Source organism: Pipistrellus kuhlii, unplaced genomic scaffold (assembly GCF_014108245.1).
Source record: "Pipistrellus kuhlii isolate mPipKuh1 unplaced genomic scaffold, mPipKuh1.p scaffold_m20_p_34, whole genome shotgun sequence".
Classification (NCBI taxonomy): Eukaryota; Metazoa; Chordata; class Mammalia; order Chiroptera; family Vespertilionidae; genus Pipistrellus; species Pipistrellus kuhlii.
This window is the reverse complement of record NW_023425534.1, coordinates 3787521-3815303: the sequence shown is the minus strand read 5'-3', so window position 1 is coordinate 3815303 and position 27783 is coordinate 3787521. Positions and strand designations below refer to the sequence as shown.

The 27783-nt window shown below is 47.8% G+C and overlaps 1 protein-coding gene and 1 non-coding gene across 4 annotated transcripts; both read right to left on the bottom strand.

Moving 5' to 3' along the window:
• Positions 1 to 1936: 1936 nt before the first annotated feature.
• On the bottom strand, positions 1937 to 27162 carry SLC25A33 (solute carrier family 25 member 33). Of its 3 annotated transcripts, XM_036460871.2 has the most exons (8): positions 26942 to 27158; positions 26812 to 26905; positions 16006 to 16185; positions 9005 to 9082; positions 8250 to 8350; positions 6719 to 6785; positions 4050 to 4330; positions 1937 to 2429 (listed from the first exon to the last, which is right to left on the bottom strand). In XM_036460871.2, the coding sequence occupies exons 2-8, from the start codon at positions 26865 to 26867 to the stop codon at positions 2227 to 2229; spliced, it is 966 nt and encodes a 321-aa protein (XP_036316764.1). In that variant the 5' UTR covers positions 26868 to 26905; positions 26942 to 27158; the 3' UTR covers positions 1937 to 2226. The 3 variants fall into 3 exon arrangements, with proteins under 3 accessions (XP_036316764.1, XP_045426551.1, XP_045426552.1); XM_045570595.1 differs by having other exon boundaries at positions 26812 to 27158; XM_045570596.1 differs by lacking the exons at positions 6719 to 6785; positions 8250 to 8350 and having other exon boundaries at positions 26812 to 27162.
• On the bottom strand, positions 3299 to 3431 carry LOC118732094. The gene has a single exon (XR_004992048.1). It is a non-coding gene; the product is annotated as a small nucleolar RNA SNORA48 (small nucleolar RNA).
• Positions 27163 to 27783: the final 621 nt, after the last annotated feature.

Genomic DNA, 27783 nt, shown 5'->3' with positions numbered 1-27783 from the left:
AGCACATGCCTGGGTTGCAGGCTCAGTCCCCAGTGGGGGGTGTGCAGGAGACAGCTGGTCAATGATTCTCTCTCATCACTGATGTTTCCTTCTCTCCCTGCTTCTCTGAAATCAATAAAAATTACTTTTAAAAAATCCAGCTCTGACCAGTTTGGCTCAGTGGTTGGAGTGTTGGCCTGCATACCATAGGGTCAAGGGTTTGATTCCCCCATCAGGGGCAGTCAGGAGCAAGTACCTGCCTGGGTTGCAGGTTAATCCTTCCCCTTGGGTGTGTTCGGGAGCTAACCAATCTATGTCTCTCTCTCACATGGATGTTTTCCCCTCTCTCTTTCCCCTCCCCTCCCTTCCAATCTCTCTGAAAGATCAATGGAGAAAACATCCGTACTCATTGGGTGAGGGTAAAAAGATAAACTGCCCAGCTGGCATGGCTCAGTGCCCACCTATAAACCTGGACGTCATGGTTCGATTTCCGGTCAGGGCACATGCCTGCTTTGTGGGCTTGATCCCGAGTGTAGGGCGTGCAGGAGATCAATGATTCCCTCTCATCATTGATATTTCTCTTTCCTTCTCTTCTGAAATCAATAAAAACACATTAAAAAAAAGATAATTAAGATAAAAATCCAACAAGCATCCCTTTTTCCTGCCTATTCTCATCCTACCTTTGGGGCCGAGTTTCTTGCCTTTCAGTGCCTAGGGCAGGAGAAGCAAGCAGAAAACTAACTTGTACTAGGTTTACATCAACTTTATTAATTCAAGAACGTCAGTGGAAATTATTTTGAAATGATTCTCTTACCTAATTTAGTGAATATTAAGCAACCTAATTTTTAATGTTCATATTAAAATCTTGAGGAAAAATTCAGGCTTTAATATGAATATTCGAACAAAGACATTGGTAAGTGCCACTATTACAAACAGTTAAAGCAAGGTTCTGAAATAGGAATCTCTTTACTGCCATGCATTTTGGAAGCACGAAACATGCCTAGTTGCTAACAGTTGAAGCGAATTATACCAGGGAGTTCACCACCACCGACAAACTTGCTTCACGACCCAAGGGAACAAAATAAACTCAACTTAAATACAATTAGAAACCTCCGCCCCTCGTCCCTACCAGAACGTCTGCCCTGAATAGGAAACTCCATGCACCGGTTATTAGCGTCCTGTCTTCCTAGACATTCAGGCTGAAAATGAACCCAATGTCCACACGTGCCAAGTCCAGTGAGAGCGCTAACGGAGACAATCCCTCTGCCCTGACTCTGCCCTAGCATGTTGTTCCTTATTAATCTTCCTTGTAAGATGGGAGGATGGGCTTATCATCCTGGTGACTTCTCATTTCTCCATTTAAAAAATATTTTTTTGAACTAGGGTATTTAAGCACCACCACCACTTCCGGCACAGTAAAAGTGAGCTACTCTTCAAGGAGCTGCAATCAACCTTGGTCCCAGCAGCGGGACAAGAACGGCTCACACCCTCAGGGACTGCCTGCGTCCCTCCCACATTCCACACTCATGGCCAGCCGCTCTCCAACTGCCTGCAGTGTACCTGGGCTTGCCAGGTCCTGGCTTCTGGAAATACATGCAGAAGCGAGGCCACTGGGAAACAGTTCTTTGGTTCAAACTGGGGATAATGGGTAACTTTAGGAAAATAAATATAATTTTAAATATTTAATGTCAGAAAGTTGTTTTTTAAAACTCAGCAGCCTGAGAACGTGGGAGTGTCAGTATGAGACTTGGGAATGTATAAAGAGGAAAACAGTTGGGCAATCAATTCTGGTCAGCCCAGTGTCACCGACATGTCACCCATCCCCTACCAGCCCCGTGCGAGATGTGACCTCCCGCTGAGAAACCGTGCTCTTTGACTTTTGAGGTTGTCTCTGAGTTTCTAGTGTTACCAGCCTATAGTTTACAGTACCGTGAAGTGAAAGAGGACAAAAACCAAATTTATACTTAAATTAAATAGCATGATTTAATTTACTTGCTGCTGAATCCTGAATCCTCTTAAATTAAAAAAAAAAAAAAAACACAACAAAAGTTAAAATTAACTATTAACGTTAATGAATTTCAACCTTCCAGAAAACATGGATCCAAAAGGAAATGTCCAACAGGTGACCGAGCCACATATTTTATGGCCTTTCCTGTATCGGCCTCGTACTTTCTAAACATCAATGGGAAAAAAAAATCTTTATCGAGTTTTGCAGTTTTATTCTTCCGGTGCACAATGTTCGGCCTGTCACTGAGGACTGTCTTCCAATAGGTACACAATCAGCTCATAGGTGGACAGCACAATGGCCGTGTTGGGGATCTGCCGGATGAGCTGGGCAAAGAGTCCTCGATAGAAGGCGAGGTAGCCCTCTTCCCGGAGGACCAGCCGAGCGGTCTGGACAAAGGACTTGTACTTGGTGCCTTCCTCCCGCAGCCGCGTCCTTATCACTTCTGCGGAGAGAAACACAGCTTTTGTGACAAACAAATTCATTTCCAGGTAATACGAGGAGCATTCAAAGCACACAGCCTTATAATTATCAACGTATACGTCTGCCCACGTGCCACCTAAAATGACAAACTACGTGAAGACCTCAATACATGCCCTGGCCGGGTAGCTCAGTTGGGTAGAGTGTCGTCATGCTATGCCAAGGTTGTGGGCTTGATCCCCGTCTGGACACATACAGGAAGCAACCAATGAATCATAAATAAGTGGAACAAACTGACGTTTCTTTCTTTCTCTCTCTCCTCCCTTCCCCCACTCTCTTTAAAAAAAAAAGCTCAGTGAGTGGGACTTGATTTTAAGATAGTTTATGGTTTTCTACTCCAATTAAGTAAATGCTGTAACTTCACCAAAAGCGGCCTTTGCATTAAGCATGGTAGTATCTTCTACAAGACTTTCTTTTCATGTACTCCCCAACTTTCTCCTCCCAGAATCCTCCTCCACTCTGTCCTGCTCAAACACTGCCTCCTCCTTTTCCAAACCTTGGTCTACCTGGCCCGGTCTCACCGAGGTGCCCACAACATGACATTGCCTGTCACTGCCTGCTGAGCAGACCTCTGCCACCCTGTCTCTCTACCAGGGAGCCGTCAGCCTCTCTTCATGAGCCCTGAGGCCACGCAGTGTCAGGCTCACACTGGGATTCCGTCACCTGTTACTGAGTTCACCATGGCCACAGCTGACAGCACAGTAGGCTTCTGAAAACAGGGCTTGTTTTTCTTTCCTTCTTTCTTTCTTCCTTCCTTCCTTCCTTCCCTCCCTCCCTCCCTCCTTCCTTCCCTCCCTCCTTCCCTCCCTCCCTCCCTCCCTTCTTTTTTTTTTTTAATGTGCCTCAGGCATGAAACCAAGACAGGCATCAAGCTAGGATGAACTAAGGCTGTGTATCTGCTTTGCCCCCGATGGATAAAAGAACGCCACCACTAATCAGGTGTCTCCTTGCCCATTGCTAGGGGGTAAGGCTTGTTTTTCATGGCACAATAAACAAAGCTATTATTTTAACAGTAGCTCAGGAGGACAGGAGGCCTATCATTCTTTTTAAAACTAAACTTAAAAGCCTAGCTGATTTGGTCAATGGATACAGCATCTGCCTGTGGACTGAAGGGTCCCCGGTTCAATTCCGGTCAAAGGCACGTGCCTGGATTGCAGGCTCAGTTCCTAGTATGAGGCAGCCAATCAATGATTCTCTCTCATCATTGATGTTTCTATTTTTCCTCTTCTCTCCTTTCCTCTCTGAAATCAAAAAAATATATTTTAAATAAATAAACTTAAAAAAGTAAACTTTAAGTGGAAAATAAAATTCAAAGTGGAAGCTGAGAGATGTTAAGTTTGGCTCCTATGTCAATTTTTTTTTAAGTTAAAGAATTTTAAGTAAAATCCAGATTTTGGCTTCTTGAAAACATCAGAAGTTCTACAACACAGGCCCACGTTCTGCACAGCAAGTTTTGGGAACTGGGGTTGAGTTCCTGCAATCCCCCCGCCCCCACACACACAGGAGCGTGGGGGCAGTCACCGCCTGCAGACACGTGATTTCAGTGGGCTCCGGGTCCGGGTACACCGAAAAGAGGGGCACATACCGTGTGGATAGGCGATGCAAGAGGCACAGCCCTTCGACACAGCAGCAGCTGCCATAAGTCCAAAAAAGCTTGCGGAATTCTTCTCAGTCCCGTTTGCAGCGGGGGTGAACGGGGCGTCCTTCAGGTACTTCTTCAGGCTTTCATAAATAGCGAAGCAGATGACAGTTTCTGAGATCCCCGCGTACGAGGCCGTTAATCCCCGGTAGAAGCCGCGAACGCCTTCCGTCTGGTAGACGTGGCGCGCACACTGGAGCGTGTTCATCTGCTTACAGCCGCGCACCCTGGACAGAGACCGAGGACAGGCGTCAGCACGCGCTGTGTGAGGGCTCCAGACCCTGGCCGGAGGGGAGGAATCAGTGGAGGACACATGTCCTCCCCCACAGGGGGCAGCTGTGCCTGGCCCACGGAGAACGTGTGAAAAGAGCTGTGAGGAGGAAGACATTCCTCACAGAGAAATCTAACCAACTCGATCACTTCATCCGACACCTAAGAGGCACAGAGAGGTGCACTGGGCACCGTGCCAGACCAGAACTGCTGCTGGGCATGGGGCGGGCCGTGCTGGGCGTGAAGGCGGACTAGCTGGCAGGTGACAATGCCAATGTGTGTTAAGACACTGAAGGAGAACCGGCCGGCCGTGGGCAGGGAGGAGAGCGTAAGGGTGCTCTCTCATCTCTCTTCTCCAAACGGGCACTAACTCCATTACTTCTAAATGCCCAAACCACAACCGTCCAACAGCCCACACACAGACTTGGGCCGGGCGTCCTCCGTGGTGGATACAAGCCGAGTCCTGGACCCGAGTGCGCACTGGTCAGACAGAGACCGTCCGGCTCCATCACTCTCCATGGACACCCCCCGCATCTCGCCAGGCTGTTCTCGACCTGAGCAAGGTGACCTTCCTAACACAAATCCAACCGGCCGCGCGCTGCTTGCCCCTCTGCAGGCAGGGCTTCTCAGCCTGGGACCACTGACATCCGGGCCAGATCCTTCTGTTGTGGGGCTGTCCTTGGCCCTGGAGCAGTAGCCTCTACCCACCATGTGTCTCAGCACCCCCCTGAGCTTGACAACTAAAAAGGTCTCTAGGCGCCACCAAATGTCCCCTGGGGCAAATGCTGGGGCTACCAGCAAGTGCCCCAATGGCTCTCCAAAGAGCGCCCAGACTCCTTCCCAGGGGCTAAGGCCGTGGCCCTGCCTGCTTCCCAGGCTTCTCTTTCCATGTCGCCTCCTGCTCCCGCACATTCGCATGGGGCACTCTGACCACGCTTCTCTTCTCCCCTTTCCCAGAGTGCTCGGAGTTCCTGCCTCCGCTGTGCCCGGACACGGCTCTCTGCCCTCTGACTCGAGCACTCATCACCGCTGAGGGACTAGCACCCCGCACCCTGGGATTGGGAGCAATTCCCGAAGGTTCCCGGGAGAGGAGCTGGTGAGGAGCTGGAAGGCAAGCCGGAGGGAGCAATGACTCCTGCTGAGGGATGGTCCACTCAGGGCTGGATACCAACAGCACATGTTTTTTAGGAAATTGCAAAGGGCCTTGAGTGGTAAGCCAAAGAGTTAGGGTTTAACCCTGAGCGTAATCGAGATTCATCAAAGGATTCTAAGCAAATGATATGTTCACAATTATTAGAACTGCTGCCTTTTAGGTTCTTTCAGGCAGAACAGGACGGGAAAATATGAGGCCAAATGCCAATACAGAGGCTACTGAGGTCACTGGAGAAGAAGAACAAGCCACACCCCTACCAGCACGTGCAGGGCTCCTGCTCTCTCCGCCGTCCTTTCTAGGTAGCTTACTGATTGGCTGGAAGTTTCCAGAGCCCACACAGTCACACAGGGTTCTAGAGAGAATCCTGTCACAAACCTCACTGAGCATCACTCTGCCTCTGAAATTACAGTAGTTACTGGGCCACGACCTGATTTAATATATTAAGTAGGTATATTACTGTATCGTAACTTTAAAAACAATAGTAACTGTATTTCAGCAACTGGTTTCCATTGTTTCAACTATTCTAAAAGGGCTGAGACTTCACCGGCCACCAGAGGAACCTGAGGCTGCCGTGAGTTTCAGGCGGAAACCAGAGCACGAGGGCCGCGGAGAGAAAACGGCCCTTCCAGGCCTGGAGCACTCGCTGCTCTCCTTCACTATAAGTAGGGGTGTCAAACTCAATCAGAGAAGGGGCCAAAATCTAAAATCCAGCCTAAATCGCGGGCCGAATGGTTTACTGAACAGTCATAAACTGTCATTGTGATGGAAACGCAGCGGAGTGCAGTGATGACAGCGTGGTGCGGGCCACATTGCAAGGCCTGGTGGGACGGATTTGGCCCGCGGGCCTTGTGTTTGACACATGTGCTGTCAGGCATCTCCCGTCTGGAAGAGAAGCATCTGGGGAGAGTCGCTAGCGCTGCAACTGGGGTGGGGCCCACCAAGCGCAGGGACCCCCGACGGTCTGCGGAGCTCAGCACTGCACACCAGGGCCACAGCTGAGCGAAACTGCGGCCACCTCTTGTGGTCTTTGTCCCACAATATAGACAGCACGACTGATTCTCCAAGCAAAAGGAGCTACTGTCTGCTCACATTCAGAAAGAACGAGACTGTGCTGCACTCCACGGGGGGCGTGGGGAGAGGAGAAATATCCCCAAGAATTCTTATGTTAAGGAAGTAACAATTAATAACTTACTTCCGTTCTAGCTGCATCCGGGTTTTAACCATCCATATAGGATTCATTAGGGAATTTGTGATAAAAGCTGGAAGAAAAAACACCAGAAAATGTCATCACTGAACACAGCCAATGCTGACTGAAGCTGTCTGGTCCATCTGGTAAGTGCTACCCCAGGCTCTCAGTGGCTCAGTAATAAAAACGGACAGCAGGAAGCAGCTGCTTTCTGAACGGCACAGGCCGCTCCAGTCCCTGAAGTGTAGCTCCTACTGGTGTGTTGTTGGACCTAAATCTGACTAGGTTTCCAGCCTCTAGGTGGTGCTGTTGGTATTTCTGTCAATGTGATGCCCATGGGAAACATGAAACCACTCTACAACTCAATTTATAAGCATCAGATCCAGAAATAATTTGTTTTTAAGGGAAGTTGCTGTCTTAGTCCAAAAGGCTGCCTTATATCAAACTTAAAATAAAAGGTACTAAATCTCCATTTAACTGAATTCAAAGACAGACATTTAATACCCACTAATGTTTCAGGAAATGGAAGTTTTAATACTGATCTGCTTGCAAGAACCATTTGTTGGTGAGTCTCCCGTCTCAACTCTGCTAATCATTCCATGGCAACAGAGCAAAGCAGAGTCAGGCCTCAGCCTGACTCAGTGACCCTCCGTGCCCTCCCCGGTCCCGGGCACAGCCGTCAGAGAGAGGACCAGGGCGAGGCTGAGAGGCTGTGGCAGGTTTGCCTTAGGTACTGAGGGCTCTTCTAAACGAACGCTGCCCAAGGCAAGCCTGGCAACCAGCGTCTGATTGCGGCTCACCCCTATCGGTCTCAAAGCGAAGGCTCCTCGGAGCTCGCACTCGGCACACACGCCTTTCCTGTTTAACATTAGCTCCTATGGGGCCCAGAGCATCATCTGTGGCTACTCCGGGGTTACTGGTGCTTTATTTGATGTAAAGAGGTGTATACACTTACAGGCTGGCAGAGGCAGAAATTCTTTATAAAATGCCAATTTAAATTCTCTAAAATACCTTTCTAGCTAAACAGACATAAACATAATCTGTAAGGCATGACCTTCTCTCAGCAATCTGAGTCCATGCTTTTTTTGCCAAGCATGTCTGGGGGAAATCCTGTTATAAGTTTTCTACAGTGAGTAGGATGACTCTCCCATGAGGGACGCTCTCTGGCTTGCTCCGGTCCCACTAAAAGCCCACCAGCCCAGACCCTAGTACCCAGTGATTAGGACAAAGTGCCAGCTGTGCACAGGCGTATGAGAAAAGGAGCTTGAACTTTAGAAACAATGTCATAGAGTAGACATGAAAAGCACTGCACCCAACTAGCATGCATGGACATGGACATGTTGAGGCAGAATGAACAGCTTCAGTGGCCAGAGAGAGGAACCAGGTAACAAACTGACCTTAAACCCATTATCGTATCAGCTCTGACATAAAGCGTTAGGAAAGTGATTTCCTATGGAGAAGAGGCAGAGAGCTAGTTTCTAATCCTAGAAAAGGCTGTGGGCACAGCACATGCTTTCTCCACCCACACGGAACGTACCTGCAGAGCCAGCTGAGAAAATGTGTACAATATTGCTGTTAGGCACGAAAATGCCATTGAACTGCTCTTTGGCTTTGGAGTAGCATGCAAAGTACACAGCCCTGTTAGGACAAAGGGAGAACGAGGTGAAGACATGGGTATGGCACTGCCAAGACAATGTCCCTCCACAACCGCTAAAGCTTCAGGTAAATAAGATGGGCAAGGAGTTAACATGTAACAAAAGCTCGGCCTCATCTGTGTCAAAGCCAAACCTGCTGCCCGCTCCTTCCAGAAGGTTCTGCTCACCCCTCAGAAAGTACTCGGTGGAGGGAAGAGTCCAAAATAACGGAGAAAAAATGAGATTTTGGTAACATACAAAGCTCATTTATATTTTTAATTCTGGATAAATGCCGATCCGAAGCACCAACAAATACTGTAACCTTTAAAATGTGTAGTATTTCTGAAATATCCACACTCGTCCTGCCTCACACAAAATGAGCGTGTGACTGGGGGAGGGGGCGATGCTGCTGATCACAAACACCGAGAGAAATTCAGGGGTGAGAGCAGCTCGTTTTCAACTCGGTAAAGTAACTGGAATCTCCTCCTCACCATGCACTGAAGACACTCTTACAGTTTCCACTCTCCCATTTGTCAGGTGTGTTTAGGCAAATCCTGCACAGGAGAGGCTGGCCACCTGGCAGTACGGCCCTTCCGAGAGAAAGGACTCGGGATATTACATCCGCATGAGGGGAACCAGGTGAAAGCTCAAAGCTTACCTTGACGGTGCAACTCCAACCAAATTTGGACCCAAGCCTCTGAAAAGTGACTTTGGTCCCTCCTTCTCCAAGATTGACCTGAATAATACAAAGAAGATCCATCTTTAAAATCCTTAGGAAAGATCTATGCAAAGCAAGCGTCAGCCTTCCACTAGTGCCTTAAATAAATAATAAGTTGTTGCACAGCCGTGTGGCTCAATGGTTGAGCTTTGACCTATGGACCAAGAGGTCATAGTTCCATTCCCAGTCAGGGCACAGGCCCGAGTTGCAGGCTTGATCCCCAGTGGGGGGTGTGCAGGAGGCAGCCGATCAATGATTCTCTCTCATCATTGATGTTTCTCTCTCTCTCCTCCCTTCGTCTCTAAAATCAATAGGAATATTAAAAAATAAAAATATTACTAGATTGTTTACCAGACCCCAGGTTTTATCTGATTATATTACAACACAGAATGGAAAGGCTGAAGAACACGGCTACAATGAAAATCCGCAATTCGTAAGCATCAGTCTGACATGTTTGTATTGATAAGAAGCTCTTTTCCTGTTCACGCAGGAGGCAAACACATGAAAACTGCTGTGGTTTTAAGATAATATATTTATTCTTAGGAAATAAATGCTGAAGGATTAAGGGAAAGGGAGTACAATGTGTGGAACCTATGTTCAAATGAAAAATATGGATGTATCGATATATAGAACATAATGACAACACAAATGTGGCGATATGTTAAAAATAAGTTATTGGTACCTGTAACGTTTCTACACATTTGAAATTATTTCAGAAAAAAAAAATCTTTAATAAAGATAAGTTATAGGCAAGCCATAGGTTGTAAAAATATTGAACTCATGATTATAGCCCAATGTTATGGTAACAAGGGCTGGGACAGGCAACTGTTAGGTTCTGTAAATCAAACCCCAAATTCACACTAACCAAAAACAAGTCATCTGGCCCTTAGCAGAGGCATGAGAATTTTGGTTTTTCAACTCTAAATACTTGACTTCTATCTTTCTTACAACAGGCCTGATTTAAAAAGCTAAGCTCTCTGAACAGAAGCTTTTCTTAAATAACTCCTGCAAGTGACCTACACCTTGTAGCATGTAAGACTGTCAAATGGTCAGTACATACAAATGTTCCCAGTTCAGATCCTAGCCGTGGTTCCCATTAGTGAGCACTGTGCGGCCAGCCCAGGGGTCACTTAAGCACGACTCCCGGACTCTCTGGCTCCAGGAAGCCCGCGCCCCGCATCTATAATGCAGCAGGAACACCAGTCCTCAAGTGACCAGGCTCCTTCAGAACTGGCAGGCTGTCGCCATAGTGACGCACATTAACAGTGGGCAAGAAGTCAAACCTGTTACATAATTCAAACTTCTAACCTTGCTGGCTGTGTACAAAACTCTCCGGAACAATCAAGTGCCTGCTATAAATGGTACACTCCAGCCTCAAAATAAAGCAGCAGGATCCAGGCCGATTTTTCCCACAGTCACAGAAACTGTCATTCAGGCAAGAAATGCAAGGAGAACGGGGCCTTATTTGGAGCATTTCATCTTCACTAGCTGTAGACCACGATTGCACCTGAACACTCAGTTATTTTATAACATAGACCACATCACTAATATATTACTTTTCAGATCAAAAAGACACCTGAGTAAAAATTACCTGAGTGATGTAAAAAATAGCTTTGATTAAAAAAAATAATTAAAAATAATAATAATAATAAAAAGCCTGGCCACATGGCTCAGTGGTTGAGCATCAACTCATGAACCAGGTCAAGGTTCAGTTCCGTTCAGGGCACATGCCCGGGTTGTGGGCTTGATCCCCAGTGTGGGGCATGCAGGAGATGCAGGACGCAGCTGATTAGTGATTCTCTCATCATTGGTGTTTCTCTCTCTCTCTGAAATCAATAAAAAAATATACTTTAAAAACACACACAGCCAAAACCGGTTTGGCTCAATGGATAGAGTGTCAGCTTGGGGACTGAAAGGTCCCGGGTTCGATTCCGGTCAAGGGCATGTACCTTGGTTGCGGGCATATCCCCAGTAGGGGGTGTGCAAGAGACAGCTGATTGATGACTCTCTCATCGATGTTTCTAACTCTCTCTCTCTCTCCCTTCCTCTCTGTACAAAATCAATAAAATATATTAAACACACACACACACACACACACACAGATTAAGTCATAAGACTTTAAAAACAGACACATGAAACGCATTGATATATTATTCCCCTTTGGGGAGTTTAACAGTGGGAGCCTTTTTAGGTAACAATCTTCAACATGTAAAGGTTAATGGTGCTGCAATGGGGAACATGTATTCTCTAGCGGGTTACCCTGGGACACAAACACTGATTTGCATTTTGAAAAATAAACTTCCTGCAAACAAATTCAGTTAAGCCTTTTAAAGTAGTACTTCCTGAAAGAGTAAGACTAAGAAGCAGCAACCTAATCATCACCTCTACCCCTGCTAGAAGAGACGGCTGCAACCAGGCGGTGGCAGAGTGCCAAGCAGCGCCCTTCAGCTGGCGCCCGAGAGACAGTGCGGCCCTGCTGGCAGCCTGCCAGGCCGTGGGGGGACAGACCACAGCTGGGACTCAGCAGCAGGAAGACGCCATTTCCCCTGGAATGAGTGTGCTTTCTGAGGGAGAGAATTGTGTGATGTAATCGTCCCCTTTTTTGCTTTGGCCACCAAGAAACTCAAGTTATAAACCTTGTATTTAAAAAGTACAGGAAGTGGATATTACAAAAGCCACCAATATTTATTTACATGTTGAGCTCTTTTTAAAAAAATATATATTTTATTGATTTTTTACAGAGAGGAAGGGAGAGAGATAGAGAGCTAGAAACATCGATGAGAGAAAGACATTGATCAGCTGCCTCCTGCACACTCCCTACTGGGGATGTGCCCGCAACCAAGGTACATGCCCTTGATCGGAATCGAACCTGGGACCTTTTGGACCACAGACCAATGCTCTATCCACTGAGCCAAACCGGTTTCGGCACTTGTTGAGCTCTTTCTTTGCATGTGACATTTTACTGTTGTGCCAAATGCATTCATTCCTTCTATTTGTACTAAATGCTTACTGTGTGACAGGCAGCATTGTAGGGGTTGAGGACACCTCCGTCACCATAACAAATCAAAGTCCCTGCCACAGAGGAACTTCCATTCTGGTGGGGAGAGAAAATAAACAATACTAACAAGTAAGCTACACTCTGCGTTGGGTGGAGGTAAGTGCCGGGATAAAAACAAGGCAGGAAGGAGGATGCAGCATGAGGGAGGCTCGGTGTTAAACAGCAGTCACTGCAAGGCCCTCCTGCTAGGGTGACAGCCGGGAGCCGGGAGCCGGCCTTGCAGATAAGGTCAGGCACCAAGGCCCTGAGGCAGAAGGCCAATGTTCCTGGCCTTTTAAAGGAGCAGCTGAAGGGTGTAGGAGGAGAAACTTCAGGGAGGTAATGGGAGGTGGCAGCTGTGCGGAGGCCGCAGGGACAGAAGACAGGTAGTCCCTGGAGGGATCTGAGCGAGGATCTGGGTTGAGAACAGCCCGAGGATGGGAGGGGAGCAGGCCTCAGGCCAGACCAGTGAGGAGCTCATGTGTAAACGGGAGACCTGGTGGCTTCCATCAGGTGGGGGTGCTGACAAGCAGGGGCAAGGGTCAGATGCTGTGCGTATCTGAAGGCAGAGGGGACAGAACCGGCTGTGGGTGTGAGAAGTAAGATCCAAGGATGACTGAGGCGTTCAGTCGTGGAGCGGGAAGCCAGAGTTACCTCGAGACTCCGGGTGTGGCAGAGTTGGGAGCTCAGTTTTGCACAAGTTCTGCTTTGGTTGCCCAGGAGGAGCTGTCAAACAGGCAGCAGGACTGCAGCCGAGAGGCCGGGTCTGAGCCCTGCCCGCGTTGGGGGAAGGGGGGAGAGGGGGAGGAAAGATAAAGAGGTTGTCCCAGAGTGGACCTTGGGCTCTAGAAGCCAAGCCCCACTAGGGTAATTGGGATTATTTACTGCTTTCAAGTCTTCTTTGAAATAGGTGAATATACATTAAAAATGGCCTTGAGCCCAGTCGGTGTGGCTCAGTGGTTGAGTGTCTTGTTGACTTATGAACCAGGAGGTCAGGGTTCGATTCCTGGTCCTGGTTGTGGGCTCGACCCCGTGTAGGGCATGCAGGAGGAAGCCAGTTAATGACTCACTCATCATTCATGTTTCTCTCTCTCTCCCTCTCCCTTCCTCTTTGAAATCAATAAAAATATATTAAAAAAGAAAAAGGCCCTTGAGTAAGTTGTATAACTCCAATTTATGTTTCCTCATCTATAAAATGGGACGATATCCCACCCAAGTGCTCTTCTCATAGGGCTGGGTGAAAAATCAATAAAATACTATTACATAAAAGTGGCAATTTTATTTTATTTTATTATTATTTTTTTAGATATTACTTCTTTTTTTTTTTTAATATATTTTATTGATTTTGTACAGAGAGGAAGGGAGAGAGATAGAGAGCCAGAAACATCGATGAGAGAGAGCCATCGATCAGCTGCCTCTTGCACACCCCCTACTGGGGATATGGCCGCAACTAAGGTACATGCCCCTGACCGGAATCGAACCCGGGACCCTTCAGTCCCCAAGCTGACGCTCCATCCATTGAGCCAAACCGGTCCCGGCAAAAGTGGCAATTTTAAATAGAAAGCTATTAAATATCAGCTGAGACTCTTAATAATGTACATAGATCAAGCCGATAAAGCTTTAATAGCTTTTGGATTAAAAAAATGCCACTTTACAAGCCCTTAACAAACTATCATAACATTACTTCTATTTCCATGTGGACACAGAATAAATGGCTTCGAAAGTATTCATGTGTAAGTGGTGTCTGTTACTGTGTAGCCGTGGCTGCTATAACCAATGGCTGCTGGGAAGTGGTGGCCGTGCAGTGGGCTGTGCACTGTTCTTGGACTTCAAAAAACAGGAAGCTTTGAAAATTTTATTTATTTTAGTAAACAATGGTCCTAACTGGGGAGAGACAATAAATGGACAGACAGACAGAGATTGACTTGTTGGAGCTAGATAGACACCAGCGATGTACAAGCAAAAACCTGAGTTACAGAAAGCCTCACTTTTTCTTACCGACAGGCCTGGCTTGAGGACACCCACAACTTTTGGGTAACAGTGTCCCAGGTACAGTAAGCCTACAAACCCGCTAGTCATGAGTTATTGCAAGCAGGCAAGAGGAAGTTCGTGGAGGATGTTAGTCAAGCTGGCAAATGACCTGTCTTTCCTTTTGCCCAAAGCGCTGTATGTTCCCCAGGAGGTGCCGTGTGAGACTGCCTGCCCACACGTGTAAAAAGACAAACAGGAGAGGATGCTTTCACAGCCGTGTCTTCTGCAGGACGTGGGCTGCCCCTCTCCTTCCTGAGGTCAGAGGGGCCTCCCATCAGCGTCCCCATCCCTGCCTCCTGGGCCCTTCCCCACCCTGCTGCACTCCTCCTCGGGGTTTAATCTGAAAAGTGGGTGCTGGGGTGCTGGGTATTGGGCTTCTGGTTCTTCACTTGGGACCTTGCCCTGAGCAGCTGGTCTGGCGTTCAGTTCTGCTCGATAGGCTTGGGTGAGCTCACCCATGTTTGGCATGGAGGCTGTGTGCCTTGCAGACAGGCTTTACAAACAAACGCACCTAAAAATAAGTCCAGTGCCTCCCCACGGGTCCTCCTTATCTCCACGGGGCGGAGGCTGGCCAGAGTGCTCGGGTGGAGGCTGTTCGGACAGAGCACTTCCCCTTCGCTGCATCTTCCCCTAACACTTCCCGGTGAACGACCACACGGATAATGGCAGTGTCTTTCTTGGACTCACCCTCTCCCGTGGTAAGCCTCAGATACCAGGTGTAGTGAGATTCAACTACCATTTACTTAACACCTTTTTTTAAAAACAAAAAACCTTTACTGATTTTTACAGGGAGGGGAAGGAAGAAAGAGAAACATCAATGTGAGAGTGGAACATCAGTTAGCAGCCTCCTGCACAGCCCCCTCCTGGGGACCAAGCCCGTACCCTACGCATGTGCCCTGACTGGGAATGGTACCAGCAACCTTTTGGTGCACAGGACAATGCCCAACGAAGTGAGCCACACTGGCCAGGAGTGGGCATCTTTCTAAAGCACAGGCCCAAGGTGACATTCAGATGCCATATGAAGTCTTGATTTCAGATTCTAAGTATAGATACCAACAAGTCAAATTCAACTTATGAACACTTGCTATTTCATAAGCAAATGAAATATTTTTAATGCAGTAAAAATAATAAATTAGACAAGTAGTCTATGTCTGAAACAAAAATTTAAAAAAAAATGTTTATATTGATTTCAGTGAGGAAGGGAGAGGGAGAGAGGGAGATAGAAACATCAGTGATGAGAATCACTGATCGGCTGCCTCCTGTACACACTCTACTGAGGATGGAGCCTGAAACTCAGGCACGTGCCCTTGACTGGAATCGAACCTGGGACCCTACAGTCCACAGGCCGACGCTCTATCCACTGAGCCAAACCAACTAGGGTGAAACAAACATTTAAAAAACCATTTTACTAAGTAGCTAAGTAGCTATTGAAACTTTTCTATAAGTATAAAAGTATTTCCAAATAAAAAGTAAAAAATTAAAACATTGTTTCCCTATTACTTCCCCTTAAAATATTCAAAACCTTTCTCTTATGAAATTTAAGTTTTAATTTCATTGTATCACGCCATAGCTTCCTGCTAGCTCTCAGATTTTGAGCAAAAACACTGTGATGCAACAATTTGAACATGACTTTTTAGTTTGCTTTGTTAAGTTTGCTTTAACTGTCCCTGGATGGTGACCGCATGCACACTGGGTGCCCTGCTGCCAAGGGAGCAAGGTCAGAGTTCAAAGGTATTGATTGGTACAGAAACCTAATTCTTAGGTTTGGAATCAGGCTGTGCAAACAGGATGTCCATCTGATGGGCTTAGTAAATATTCGGTGTTGACAGTGGGGCAGGGGGGTGGCAGGAGTCCAGGCTGGGGCTGAACTTACTTCAGAACCTGGAGAAGTCCAGGCGTCACCGACGTTGGTCTCACCACTCCAGCGCCATCAATGGCCCCCAGGTGAACCTGAGGGTAATAGACTGTCCGCAGCGCTAACTTCGAAGACTGCAGCCTTGTCTTAATGACTTCGAGTGGACAAGTGAAAATAGCACCAACCGTGCCCCCGCACCTGTAAGAAGAGAAACCACAACAGGTCAGAAAGCCGTACCATTCTCTACACAAGCGAAATGTGAAAGTTATGTTTTCTTTATCTGAAAAAAGAGCCCAACCTGTTGAGTCCGATGGTTGAGTGTTGACCTATGAACCAGGAGGTCACAATTCCATTACCAGTCAGGGCACATGCCCAGGTTGTGGGCTCGATCCCCAGTGTGGGGAGTGCAGGAGGAAGAAATCAATGACTCTCATCATTGATGTGTGTCTCTCTCTCTCTCTCTCTCTCTCTCTCTCTCTCTCTCTCTCTCTCCCTCCCTCCCTCCCTCCCTCCCTCCCTCCCTCTCTCTCTCTCTCTCTCTCTCCCCCTTCCTCTCTGAAATCAATAAAAATATATATTTTTAAAAATGTTCATTTGATAATTAGAACATAAGGGAGGTAAAAAAAATTATAGTGAAATCACAGCTGTTAACAAGATAACCATTGTTACTATGTCAGCACTTCCTTTAGGGCTTTTCCGTACTGGCTCTTTAATCTCACTTTCCCCCAGTTATCTAGATACTGTGAATGTCAATGTATACACTTAGGTCATTAGTAATGGCCGCATACTATTCTCCTATATTGATGTATATAACCAATTTCCTACTGTTAGACATTAATGTCATTTCCAATTTCACTACCCTGTTGCAATGAATATTCTAGAAAATGCATCTTTTCAGTCAAACAAAATAGTTCTTCAGGCAATGCTCCTATATGAAAATCACTGCCTATTACAACGGACTTTTAATAAAGTCTAATTAATTTGGACTCCATTAGAAGCCCCCGTCGCCTAATGGATAAGGCATTGGCCTCCTAATTTGGACTCCATTGAAAGTTAGGCTAAAGCTTATTTTTAACAACAAAGTCCTTGAGGTCTGAACCAATCAATTCATCCTGTTTTTGTTAGTTAGTCTCTCTGAGTCAGGGTTCTCCTTTACAATATTTCATACCAAAATATTACCTGTATTAAAATTTTAAGTATTTTTCTTCAAGACAACTCACTTATCCTAAACCTAAAATAAGTCCTTCCCTCTTAAACAATACCCATGACACTGCGCTCTGGACAATGTCATGTACCATCGGAGGCCGCCCACACCACCAGCCATGCAGGGTCTGCCCTCGCACAAGAGAGCTCAGGCCTGTGTCTCATTCATCTGCTTCCCTGGCCTCAGGACTCCCAGTTCACACACAGTATTTGCTAAGTAAAGGAGTTATCACGTTGAAGTTTCAAGGAGGGAGGCTCCTAAGGGCCCTCGGTGTTTGAAGACAGACTTCCTGCTCCCACAGGGACAGTCCCAGGAGTGCCTCGCTAGGTACAGGCAGCACAGGCAGTGCTGGCACACTAGGAATGACACAGCACCAGTGTAGTGTCTCTGAGGGCGAAGTGGTGACAAGAACCTGTCTGTCCGGCTCACAGAACATTGTTAGCATGGCGCTTGAGCCAGGAATGGGGTAAAGCCCCCATGAAGTATTTTAAAATCAAGAGCCTGTAGCTCCAGGAGCAAGTCAAGTCAGATCCTGGTAACCGGACTCAGAGCTGGAAGCTGGCGGTTAAATGCTGGCATTTCTACCATGGGGCGAATGACTGCCTCATGGTAAGCATGCAATCCGCCAACAATCCTGCAAGGTAGGAACTCTTCAGCCTCAATTCATCCTAAGGCATGGAAATGTCAGAAAAAAGAGACTAAAAGGTAAACTGGGGGTGGGGATAGCCATGTTGGGCTATTTAGGTAAACCTGCTTTAGAATCATGACAATAATGCACCTAAAACAAATTGTTTATATACACAGTGTTTTCTGAACTGTGAGCCAAAGCCTACCAACCACTAAGCAAGGCAGGGGGCCTGTCAGAACGGGCGGGAGGCCGCAGGAAGCTCGATGGATGAACCGGCCAGCATTACCCCTCAGGGCTGGGGCTCATACAAAGAGGGAACCTGGGCCTCAGTGAGGTCACAAAGCGGCTCAGTGTCTAACGTGAAACCCAAATCCAGACCCTGTGTCCACAGCCGGTTGGCCTGTCCCTCTGAGCTCAGGTTTCCTCCCGGGGAGCACTGTGGGAAGACGGGTGGTGCAGACAGCTCTGCCAGCTATGTGCGCTGTTTCACTCTTACTCCAGATGGAAAATTGTTGATCAGACAAGTAGGACTTCAAAACTCTAATGGGTCCTTTTGTATCAAGAAAAATTGATTTGGAAGCTTCATCCCTGCTAGTGGACCCAACGGAATGCTGTTCTGTAATAACTGGCTCTAAAGAAAACAGGATATAATGTGGAGTGTTTTAAAAAAAAAAATAACTTCCGCCGAGACCAGTTTGGCTCAGTGGATAGAGCATCGGCCTGCGGACTGAAAGGTCCCGGGTTTGATTACGGTCAAGGGCATGTACCTACCATGTTTCACGGAAAATAAGACCTAGCGCATGGAAAGATAAGACATCCCCTGAAAATAAGACCTAGCGCAACTTTGGGAGAAAAAATTAATATAAGACACTGTCTTATTTTCGGGGAAACAGGGTAGGTTGTGGGCACATCCCCAGTAGGGGGTGTGCAGGAGGCAGCTGATAGATGATTCTCTCTTGATGTTTCTGACTCTCTATCCCTCTCTCTTCCTCTATGTAAAAAAATCAATAAGATATATATATTAAAAAATAATAACTTCCTAACCATGTCTATTCACACAAAATAATTACTATTATCTATTACCATAAACATGTGCCTAAAAGATATATTTTAGCCGAAACCAGTTTGGCTCAGTGGATAGAGCATCAGTTTGCAGACAGGTTCAATTCTGGTCAAGGGCAAGTATAATACATTGGGTTGCGGGCACATCCCTGGTAGGGGGTGTGCAGGAGGCAGCTGGTCAATGTTTCTCTCTCATCGACATTTCTAGCTCTCTATCCCTCTTCCTTCCTCTCTGTGGAAAATCAATAAAATATATTTAAAAGAAAGAATATATTTTAAAACATTGGGAAAAATTTACATGCTACAAAATCAGATAAAGGAATAGCTGAAACCTATTTATGCTCAATCACATGACTCCATGACACCGAAAACAAACAACAACAAAGAAACCCCACCACAAAACAGCTTCTGAGGAACTCTTTCATCAGAAAGCCAACAAGCTCGACTGTGGCACAGGTCACCACCTCCGCTTTGCCCAGGCCAGCTGCACTCCTTATCTGGCCAGTGTCATCCAAATCTATGCCGCTGATCAAAGGGTGACCTTTGGGGCAGTGTGCTTCCCCAACTAGGCAATGTCCTACTGTCAACCAGGCGGTGGACTCTTTGAGGATGGCAAGCCACACTCACTCCCAGTCCCTGTGCCTGTGGCGGTGGTGACAGGCCCCGCCTGGCCTTCCAGACCACTAACCAGGGGACAAAGTAAGGCGCTCTAAACAATGTTACTACTCAGAAGTCAGTCCCTTCTTGCCTGCCAGGAAAAATCTCAGGTGAAAAATGTCCAAAGGACATTCTAAGTCGTTAAAGCTGTGGTACAATAATGCTCTTAGAAGAAGCTGATAGTCAATTGAAATGTCCAAAGAAGTCTTCCTGAAACTTAAACCTTTCAGAGCAGAATTCTGTATCTTTCAGCTCAACTTCTTTTTCTTTCTTTGTGAGCCACACGTACAAGACGATCATCTGAACCAACACGCTGACTTCTCCAGACTGGCTTTCCAAACTTCCTAACAACATTTCATCATGTTGGCCAGAGCACTGAGGAGTACAACCAGTTACCTCCTTTGTGGAAGCGTTCCTGTCAGTTCCCAACTGTCTGGCACAAAGAAGCCCTGCAGCGCCAGCCTGGACCTACCCTCACCCACTAGCAGGGATGAAGCCTCACCCCGGGGCCGCAGACCTCACTGAGAGGACTCTTCAGAGTCCCATGCAAAAAGGCAGGAGGCCGCAGCTCTGGACAGCCTCCCATCCATCCTCCATCGCTGCTGCTCAGCGGTGCTCCACTGAACCCCCTTCCTGCCTAGGAATCACAGGAGGTTCCGGGACTTTCTGTGGGCTGAACACTGGGAACCCCATATCGGTTCCACCAGCAGCCCCGCCCCCAATCATCTTTCAGCCTTACTTGGCCTGGCAACCCTTCACACAGCAGCACCAGGTGCCTCTCCTTCCTCTGGTCCTCATGCTCCTTGCCACCAAACCAACAGGGCCCTAGTGTCCTTCCCTGCCGGGCACGAGGCGACAAGACTGGCACTAGGGAGGAAGTCACCGAGTCCTCCCATCCTGGTGGCCCGGGCTGATGCAGCAGCAGCCTCCCACCTGCAGGACGCCTCCGCCTCCCAGCTCCCTCTGCATGGAGGCCAGAGCACTAGGGAGGGGTGGGGACAGGGAGAGACAGTGACAGGAAAAGCCTCTCCACACCACATGCCACACGTGACAACTCTAACCTTCCTGCTCTGCACACACAATCCGGGGGACAGCTGGTGTAGGCGGGCAGACTGCCCCTCCCCAGGCCTCAGAGCAGGCTTCTCTGGGTTCAGCCCAGGGCCAGGAAGCCGATGCTAAGGCCGCAGAAAGTCACACGCAGCATCCACTCCCAGTGGCACGTTGTGGGCTTCAGGAAACAGACCAGTCCCGGTGAGATGCCATTACTTTAGACCTCATAGCCAAACTGGGGGACATCCTTAAGCAGTGCATACTTAAGAGGTCCACAGACATACAGGAAGAAGATAGTACAGAGAGAGTTTCTGTACCATTATCATTTCTACCTTTAATTTCTATTTTGTGCATGTTTCTAATATATAAATTTAGTAAGAGTAATAAACATACATGGGGATATGCACAAACATTCTGGCCATAGGGCTGTGTGATCAAAGTCTGAAGATACTATCCTGGACCAGTGGTTCTCACCCGGAACAATGCGCCCCCATCCTGTGACATCAGCAATGTCTGGAGACATTTTTGGATGTGACATTGGGGGAAGGGGTATTAGCATTTAGTGGGTAGTAGGGAGGCTGCTAAACACCCTACAATTCACAGGACAGCCTGCCCCACCCCAAGCAAATACTCTTCTGGCTGAGGCTGAGAGAGCAATAAATGGACAAGGTATTTGCAGGCAGTGTAAGGAACGCGGAGGCCACTGCAGCTGTCTCCCAGCATCCATGCCCTCTTCCTGTCTTAAGACGATTGATCCCAGGTGGCTTAAGCCATGCAGTGTGGATGCACCTGAACCATGTCGAGGTTTAGCCCCAACCCAATCAACAATGCTGCTGCCACCCGATTCAGCTCAAGCAGCACAGTTCCCCTGGGAGCGATGACTCGTGTTGAGGCCGGTGCATGGCCAGGCTGGTCCAGTTAAGCTCCAGGCAGACTCGCTCAGTGATGGGGAAACATCGGGAGCTGCTGTTAGCCATGCAAGGACCAACTATGGAGTCAAGCAGGTATTTCTAGAAGGCAGAGGAGTCATCGCTTGAGGTCCCACAGTGATACTGTTGAGCTAATTAGATAAGTTCTCTCCACGCCTAGCTTTCTCTAGAACTTGGGTGTATGCACCAATAACCAAGCCAGTAGGAACTGACATTCTTATTTACAACTGAAAGCCTCCTAAATGAGCCTAGTCAAAAGCCTCAGGCCCAAGCTTTTTAAGGAAGCTCAGCACCCCCTCCACCCCAATTAGGCTCCTCTAGACTGTTAATACATATATAGCTTTATGTGGCCAGGGACATAAACACTTTAAATTATGCACACAAATTTTTACTCTTTAATTCTGAATTTCAAGTAACAAGCACCATTTTAAAAAATCTTAATATTTTCAACAAGACCTCTGTTTTCTACACACACACACACACACACACACACACACACACACATTTTAGGCACTAGAGCCAAGACTAATATGCTTTTTATTACAATCGCCACCAGATTGACAGAAAACTAGGTTTCAGACTCCCAGCTTTTTCATGACTATGATATGGCGGACTCTACCCACAAAGGACACTGGCAGACCCTGTGACTCCAACCTCTGGAGCTTTCTTTGTAGTTCCCCTTCACCTGCTATCTCTATAGTCACTCCGTAAGAACACTAGCACTTCTTTACATAGAACTTTCTGGCATAAAGCTTAGAAGATCTTGATTATGCAAATTCTGTATTCATTCAGTCAAAGCAAAATGCATAGTTTTTGATGCAGCTAATTATCCTGTAGATGCTCTTTCCTGTCTCCTATCTCACGGTGAGGGCATCATCCCTAGGCTTTGGGTTTGATCTCAGGCCAGGGCACATACAAGACTCAACCAACAAATGGAACAACAAACTGATGTTTTTCTCGTCTCCCTTTAAAATCAATCAATAAAAATAAAACACATTACCTATGCCAATATAGTTTCAGCAAATCTTAATATAGAACCATGCCCACAATCACAAATATTCAAAGTACTCTTAATTTGGAACAATTTAACAAGCCCTATTAATCTATACTCCCAGGCATGACCCACAATAGCTTTTATTCACTTAATTAATCATTTAACAAGTGTCCATCAAGCATCTGTAACATGTGGGATACTGTACTTGGGATGTACCAGTGAAGAAAACAGACATGGCTACTATCCTCAGGAAGCTGATTCTAGCAGCAAACTTTCATCCAAACATCACACAACTTTTAAGTGTTTACTACAGATATGAAATACACTGGGTGAAATAAATTTATACTCTTAGCTTACTTATATAAGCCATATACAAAATATGTGCACATTATACTTGTCTTATCAAAAGTTCTTTAAGCATTTGAAATAAACCTTGTATCTTCTCTACATTGTCCCCCTAGCAAATATTCACACATGCCCGACACTTCAAAAGGGGGGGAGAAGACAGCATTTTGAAAATATCTTACATATTTTAAACCCTTAAACACATACTGTAGCGGCATTAAAATACATTTAAAAGCCTCTGTAAGCATGCTTGATGGCAAAAGAAAAAAATCATGGCATAAAAATAAGACCTAAAGCATATAATCTAGGCCAGTGGTTGGCAAACTCATTAGTCAACAGAGCCAAATATCAACAGCACAAGATTGAAATTTCTTTTGAGACCCAAATTTTTTAAACTTAAACTTCTTCTAACGCCACTTCTTCAAAATAGACTCGCCCAGGCCGTGGTGTTTTGTGGAAGAGCCCCACTCAAGGGGCCACAGAGCCTGCTCATCCACGGATCTAGGCCATTAGCCTCGAGGGCTAATGACAGCTTGCGATAGTCTGCTAGTCTATTTCAGGTGCGAGAACATCTCCTAAGGGCACGGAGGTTACTGCTCGCTCAGCTCAGCGGGGGAGGGACATCCCACCCTACAAGTGCACCAGAGCCGTCCTCGGACAGGGAGAACGTAAGGGAAGTCCAGACAGAAGGCCTAGACACCGAGCGAATTTTACTGTTTCTCTTAACGACATGTTAAGTTTAAATAGTAGAAAAGCAATGATGGGTTTTGTTATGTAATAACAATAAAATCTGTGTGAGTACATTTGTGTTTTGATAATACTACCCAGATTTTGAGATAGGAGGAAAGAAAGAAAACAGACCATACTAAAAATCAGCATCCAATGAATGAGGTTCATTCACACAGAAGGCACCACCCTAAGAGATGGTTTTATGAATCTGCTGGTAGGCAGCAAAAGCCTTAAAAATGGTCGGGCCAATGTGTCTTAGCGGTTAGGTGTCACTCCAGGAACCAAGAGGTCGCCGGTTGGAATCCTGGTCAGGGCACATGCCCAGGATGCAGGCTCCATTCCCAGCAGGGGTGTGTGCAAGAGGCAGCCAGTCAATTGTTCTCATTGAGGTTTTTGTCTATCCCTCACCCTTCCCTCTCTCTAAAAATCAATACAAACACATTTTTTAAAAATTAGTTAAAAAAACCCTTGAAAATATGTTTTGACTCAGCAATTGTACTTCTGATGTTTATCCAAAGGAAATCATCAAAGAACTACACAGCTACACTTAAGGATGTCTAGTTATTTATATTGGGGGGGGGGGAACAAACAAACAACAATGAGAGATCATAAGTTATGTAATCTGAGAACAGGAACTCCAGTCATGCTTGGAATTGGTTTTCCTCTTCATTTACAACCACGGGACAGTAAGTCTCCACTCAAGGCACATGGGAGAATTCACTACCATTAAAGTGTAACATATTAGGAAGAAAGCAGTTCTGAAAATACAGCCTATTTCAAAATTAAGTACAGAATTACATCTGGTCCACAGAACCTTTTTCTAAAGTGCTTATTTCTTAGTATTGGTTTGTGGGTGGTTTTTCTTCCAGTTCTTTTCTTGAAGGGCATCACTCTTATTAAAAAGATAATTTGCAGCTTAATGTAGGGCTATTTTCACCTTAGAAACTGCCTTTTAAAAAAGAAATAATTAAACCTGAAAGACTAATGAGTTGTTTTGGGTGTAGCTTTTATTTTCGAGGATCTAAAAATAACTTGATCCATTCATAAGCCTGTAATACCTGATGTAATATTTATTCAGTACCATTAATGAGGAACAGCATTAAACTTTAGTTTCCAATGGCTATTCAATAAAAGGAGACATGTGACACTTGAGGAGCTGGGGCTGACTTCTTTTCAAAGGAACTGAGTTGTTCTTTGGAAAGATTCCAGTAACTTGGAAACTAGTTACTTCCAGCAAAGCAGCATGTCATCCACTGGACCAAGCTGGGGGTTGACTGATTTTAACCATATAATATACCATTCAACACTTGGCTCCTATAATCTTCTTCCCTAAAAGAAATGCATTTTAGGCTAATGGGAAGGCATCAAAATCCACTCAGTTACTCTGAAAGCCTTCTTTTGGAAGATTTATCCTCTTTCTTGAGTGTCTTCAGTAAATCTGAAGTGCTGCTAATGAAGGAACTAAATCTTGTTACATTCAGGCTGCAGGCACTACCCTAATAAACTCCCTACATTTTAATCAGTTTTCCTCCAACACCAGGCTGGTGCTTCCGGGAGGAGAATCAGCAGCCAGAGGGCACTGTGAAGGGCGGGCGGGGAGATTCATGCAGACAGGGTGATCCATTACGCCAAGCCTCAGAGACTGCTCTGGAACAGGCAACGCTCCAGTACCAAACACACCGAATTTTCAAGAGACCACCTCATAAAAACATCAAATTAAAAACAGAGTATAACATCATCAGAAAAAATCACCCTTCTTGGCTCTAATAATATGGCCGACTTGTTTAGAATTCTCCAGAATGACAAATTAATACTTGGCCAAAATTTAAGAATTGCTGCCTGCCCCCCCCCCTTTCCCCCCAGCTGAAATGTCAATGGGGAGACGAAGTGAAAGGATGAGAGAGAATGATAGGGAAAATATGAATGCTTTGGTTGGAAAAACAAAGAAACTGCCTGAGCATCTCCAATAAGCACATAGAACTCAGCACCCTTTCACCATATTCTCACAGGTAGGTTCTCAACCATCTCCAGTTTGTAACAAGGACCATATCTAAGTAGCAGTCTACGCTGCAACTAAAATCCTCAGGTCAAGATGACAAGCCAGAATAAATTCGATTTTAAACAGAATGTCCGATCCTTAAACACTGCTGTGCCAGGCCAGCAAGACTCCACACAAACGGGAGACTCCAGAAGGACCCAACGTCACCGGCTGTATGGGAAGAAAACAAGTACTAACACTCAGAAACAGTGAAACATCTATTTTCTGCAGAAACAAATAAGCCCTAGCCGGCTTGGCTCAGTGAAGAGAGCATCAGCCTGCGGACTGAAGGGTCCTGGGTTCCATTCCGGCCAAGGGCATAGGCCTGTGCTGAGGCCTGATCCCCCGTGGGGGGGGAGGGGGGGGTGCGGTAGGCAGCCGATCAATGATTCTCTCTCATCATTGATGTTTCTCTCTCTCTCCTTCTCCTTCCTCTCTGAACTCAATAAAGAAATATATTAAAAACAAACAAACAAACCAGCTGTTAGGAACCCTGTGATCGCCCATCCTCCTCAACAATGCGCTGCCGCCACTGAGCACCAGCAGCAGCAGCCGCAGCCGCGTGACGATCCAACGAACGCGGCTCTCAAAACACAAACGACTCACCTCGGACGCACGCGTCTACCAGCAGCAGGAAAGCGGCGTTTCAACACGCTTTCCGGAGCTCACTTCTCCCGGGGGCGGCGGGCGGGCCCCCAACACCCCCCCACGGGTAATGGCCGCATCCCGGTCGCCCGCACTGCCCAGGCCCTGGCTGATTCCCGGCAGCACAGCCCACCTGGCGGTCTGATCGGCCCCGCGCTGCCCTGCGGGGCTCCGGGGCCGCCCGGGCATCCATCGCCCCTCGGGCCCCGGAGCGGGGACCCCGGCGGAGGGACCGCAGGGCGGCGGGCGGGGAGGACGCGGGGCCGCCGGGCCGCCCGGGGTGACACGGTCACAGCAGCCGGTTGTTGTCTAAAAGGACGGACCGCCGGCGACGCCGCGCGGAGGGGGAGGGGGAGGGCGTGGGGATGCGGCCGGCTCCGGCGAAGCCACGCTCGGGGGACGCAGACCCCGCGGGGGGTGGGGGGGAAGGCCGACGCCTCCCGGGCCTCCTCGCCGCCCCGACGCCGGGACTTCCTCCTCGGAGGGCCGGTGACCGGGCCAGGGCGCCCCGAGGGCGGGGCCGGGCCGGGCCGGGACGCTCACCCGCCGGCGAAGAGGTGGAGCAGCGTGTTCTCCTTCTGCTGAGAGCCGGTCGCCATGGCCGCGCCGGTTTCGCGGCCCGCCGCCGCCGGTGCCGATTTCAGTGCCGGTGCCGGTGCCGCCGCCGTTGCCGCCGGCGCGAGGCGGCTCGAAGGATGCGCGAGGCGGCCCGCTCCGCTGGCCCCGCTGCTCTCAGGCGCCCGCCGGCGCCGCCCCCATGAGGCGCGTCCCCACGACCCGCTCCCTCGGCCCGCGCACTCCGCGGCGAGGCCGCCGGCCCTTCACCCGCCTCTGCGGCGGCGGCGCGGCGTCCGGTGGAACCCCACCGCGCGGCCGTCACGTGGCGGGGGCCGGGTCCGACGTCACCCGGCTGCGCGCGCCGGGGCGGTGAATGGCGGGGGTGTGGACCCGGATCTGTGCTCCCATTGGGCGACGAGCGGATGTGGGCGGGGCCTCCGCAGAGCCCGGGGCGGGGTTCCGCTTTGGAGCGCGAGAGTGGGCGGGGCCAGCAGGGCCCTCGCGGTGGAGGGAGAACCGGCTTCAGCAGCCTGGTACCTGCTCGCAGGCTGAGGACCTGGGCCTGGCTGGCTGGGGAGCCATGGCCTTTTTACGTTTTTCGTCTATGTTTTCCTTGACTTTGTGATACGCACGATGTACAAGAAGGCATATACATTACATGTGACATCTCACAGCTCTGTACTCACCACCCAGTTTAGGGGGAAAAAAACACACAATCAAAAGCACTAAAACCCCAGTGTACCCCTAGTATAATTGTGTATATTTCTTATTTTTCCAGAAATGGCATTACACGCTGCAATACGCTTTTTGGCCTGTCGTTGGTGATCATCTCCAGACTGCTGCTCTGCTTGTCTGTCCTTGGGTCACCGTCACCCTCAGCCTGGCGTCTTCCCCACTCCAGGCCCCCACATGCAGGCCTTCCCAAGGTACCCTGGCAGCGCGTCTGTCACATGGCTC

Bases quoted from the DNA above. Each gene is read 5' to 3' on its own strand.
- SLC25A33 (XM_045570595.1), bottom strand. From the start codon at position 26,867: ATGGCGACCGGCTCTCAGCAGAAGGAGAACACGCTGCTCCACCTCTTC. The intron at 16,186-26,811 runs GTGAGCGTCCCG...CTCTTCTTACAG, and splicing joins CTCCACCTCTTCGCCGGCGG to GTGCGGGGGCACGGTTGGTG. The intron at 8,351-9,004 runs GTAAGCTTTGAG...TTGTCCTAACAG, and splicing joins GTTGGAGTTGCACCGTCAAG to GGCTGTGTACTTTGCATGCT.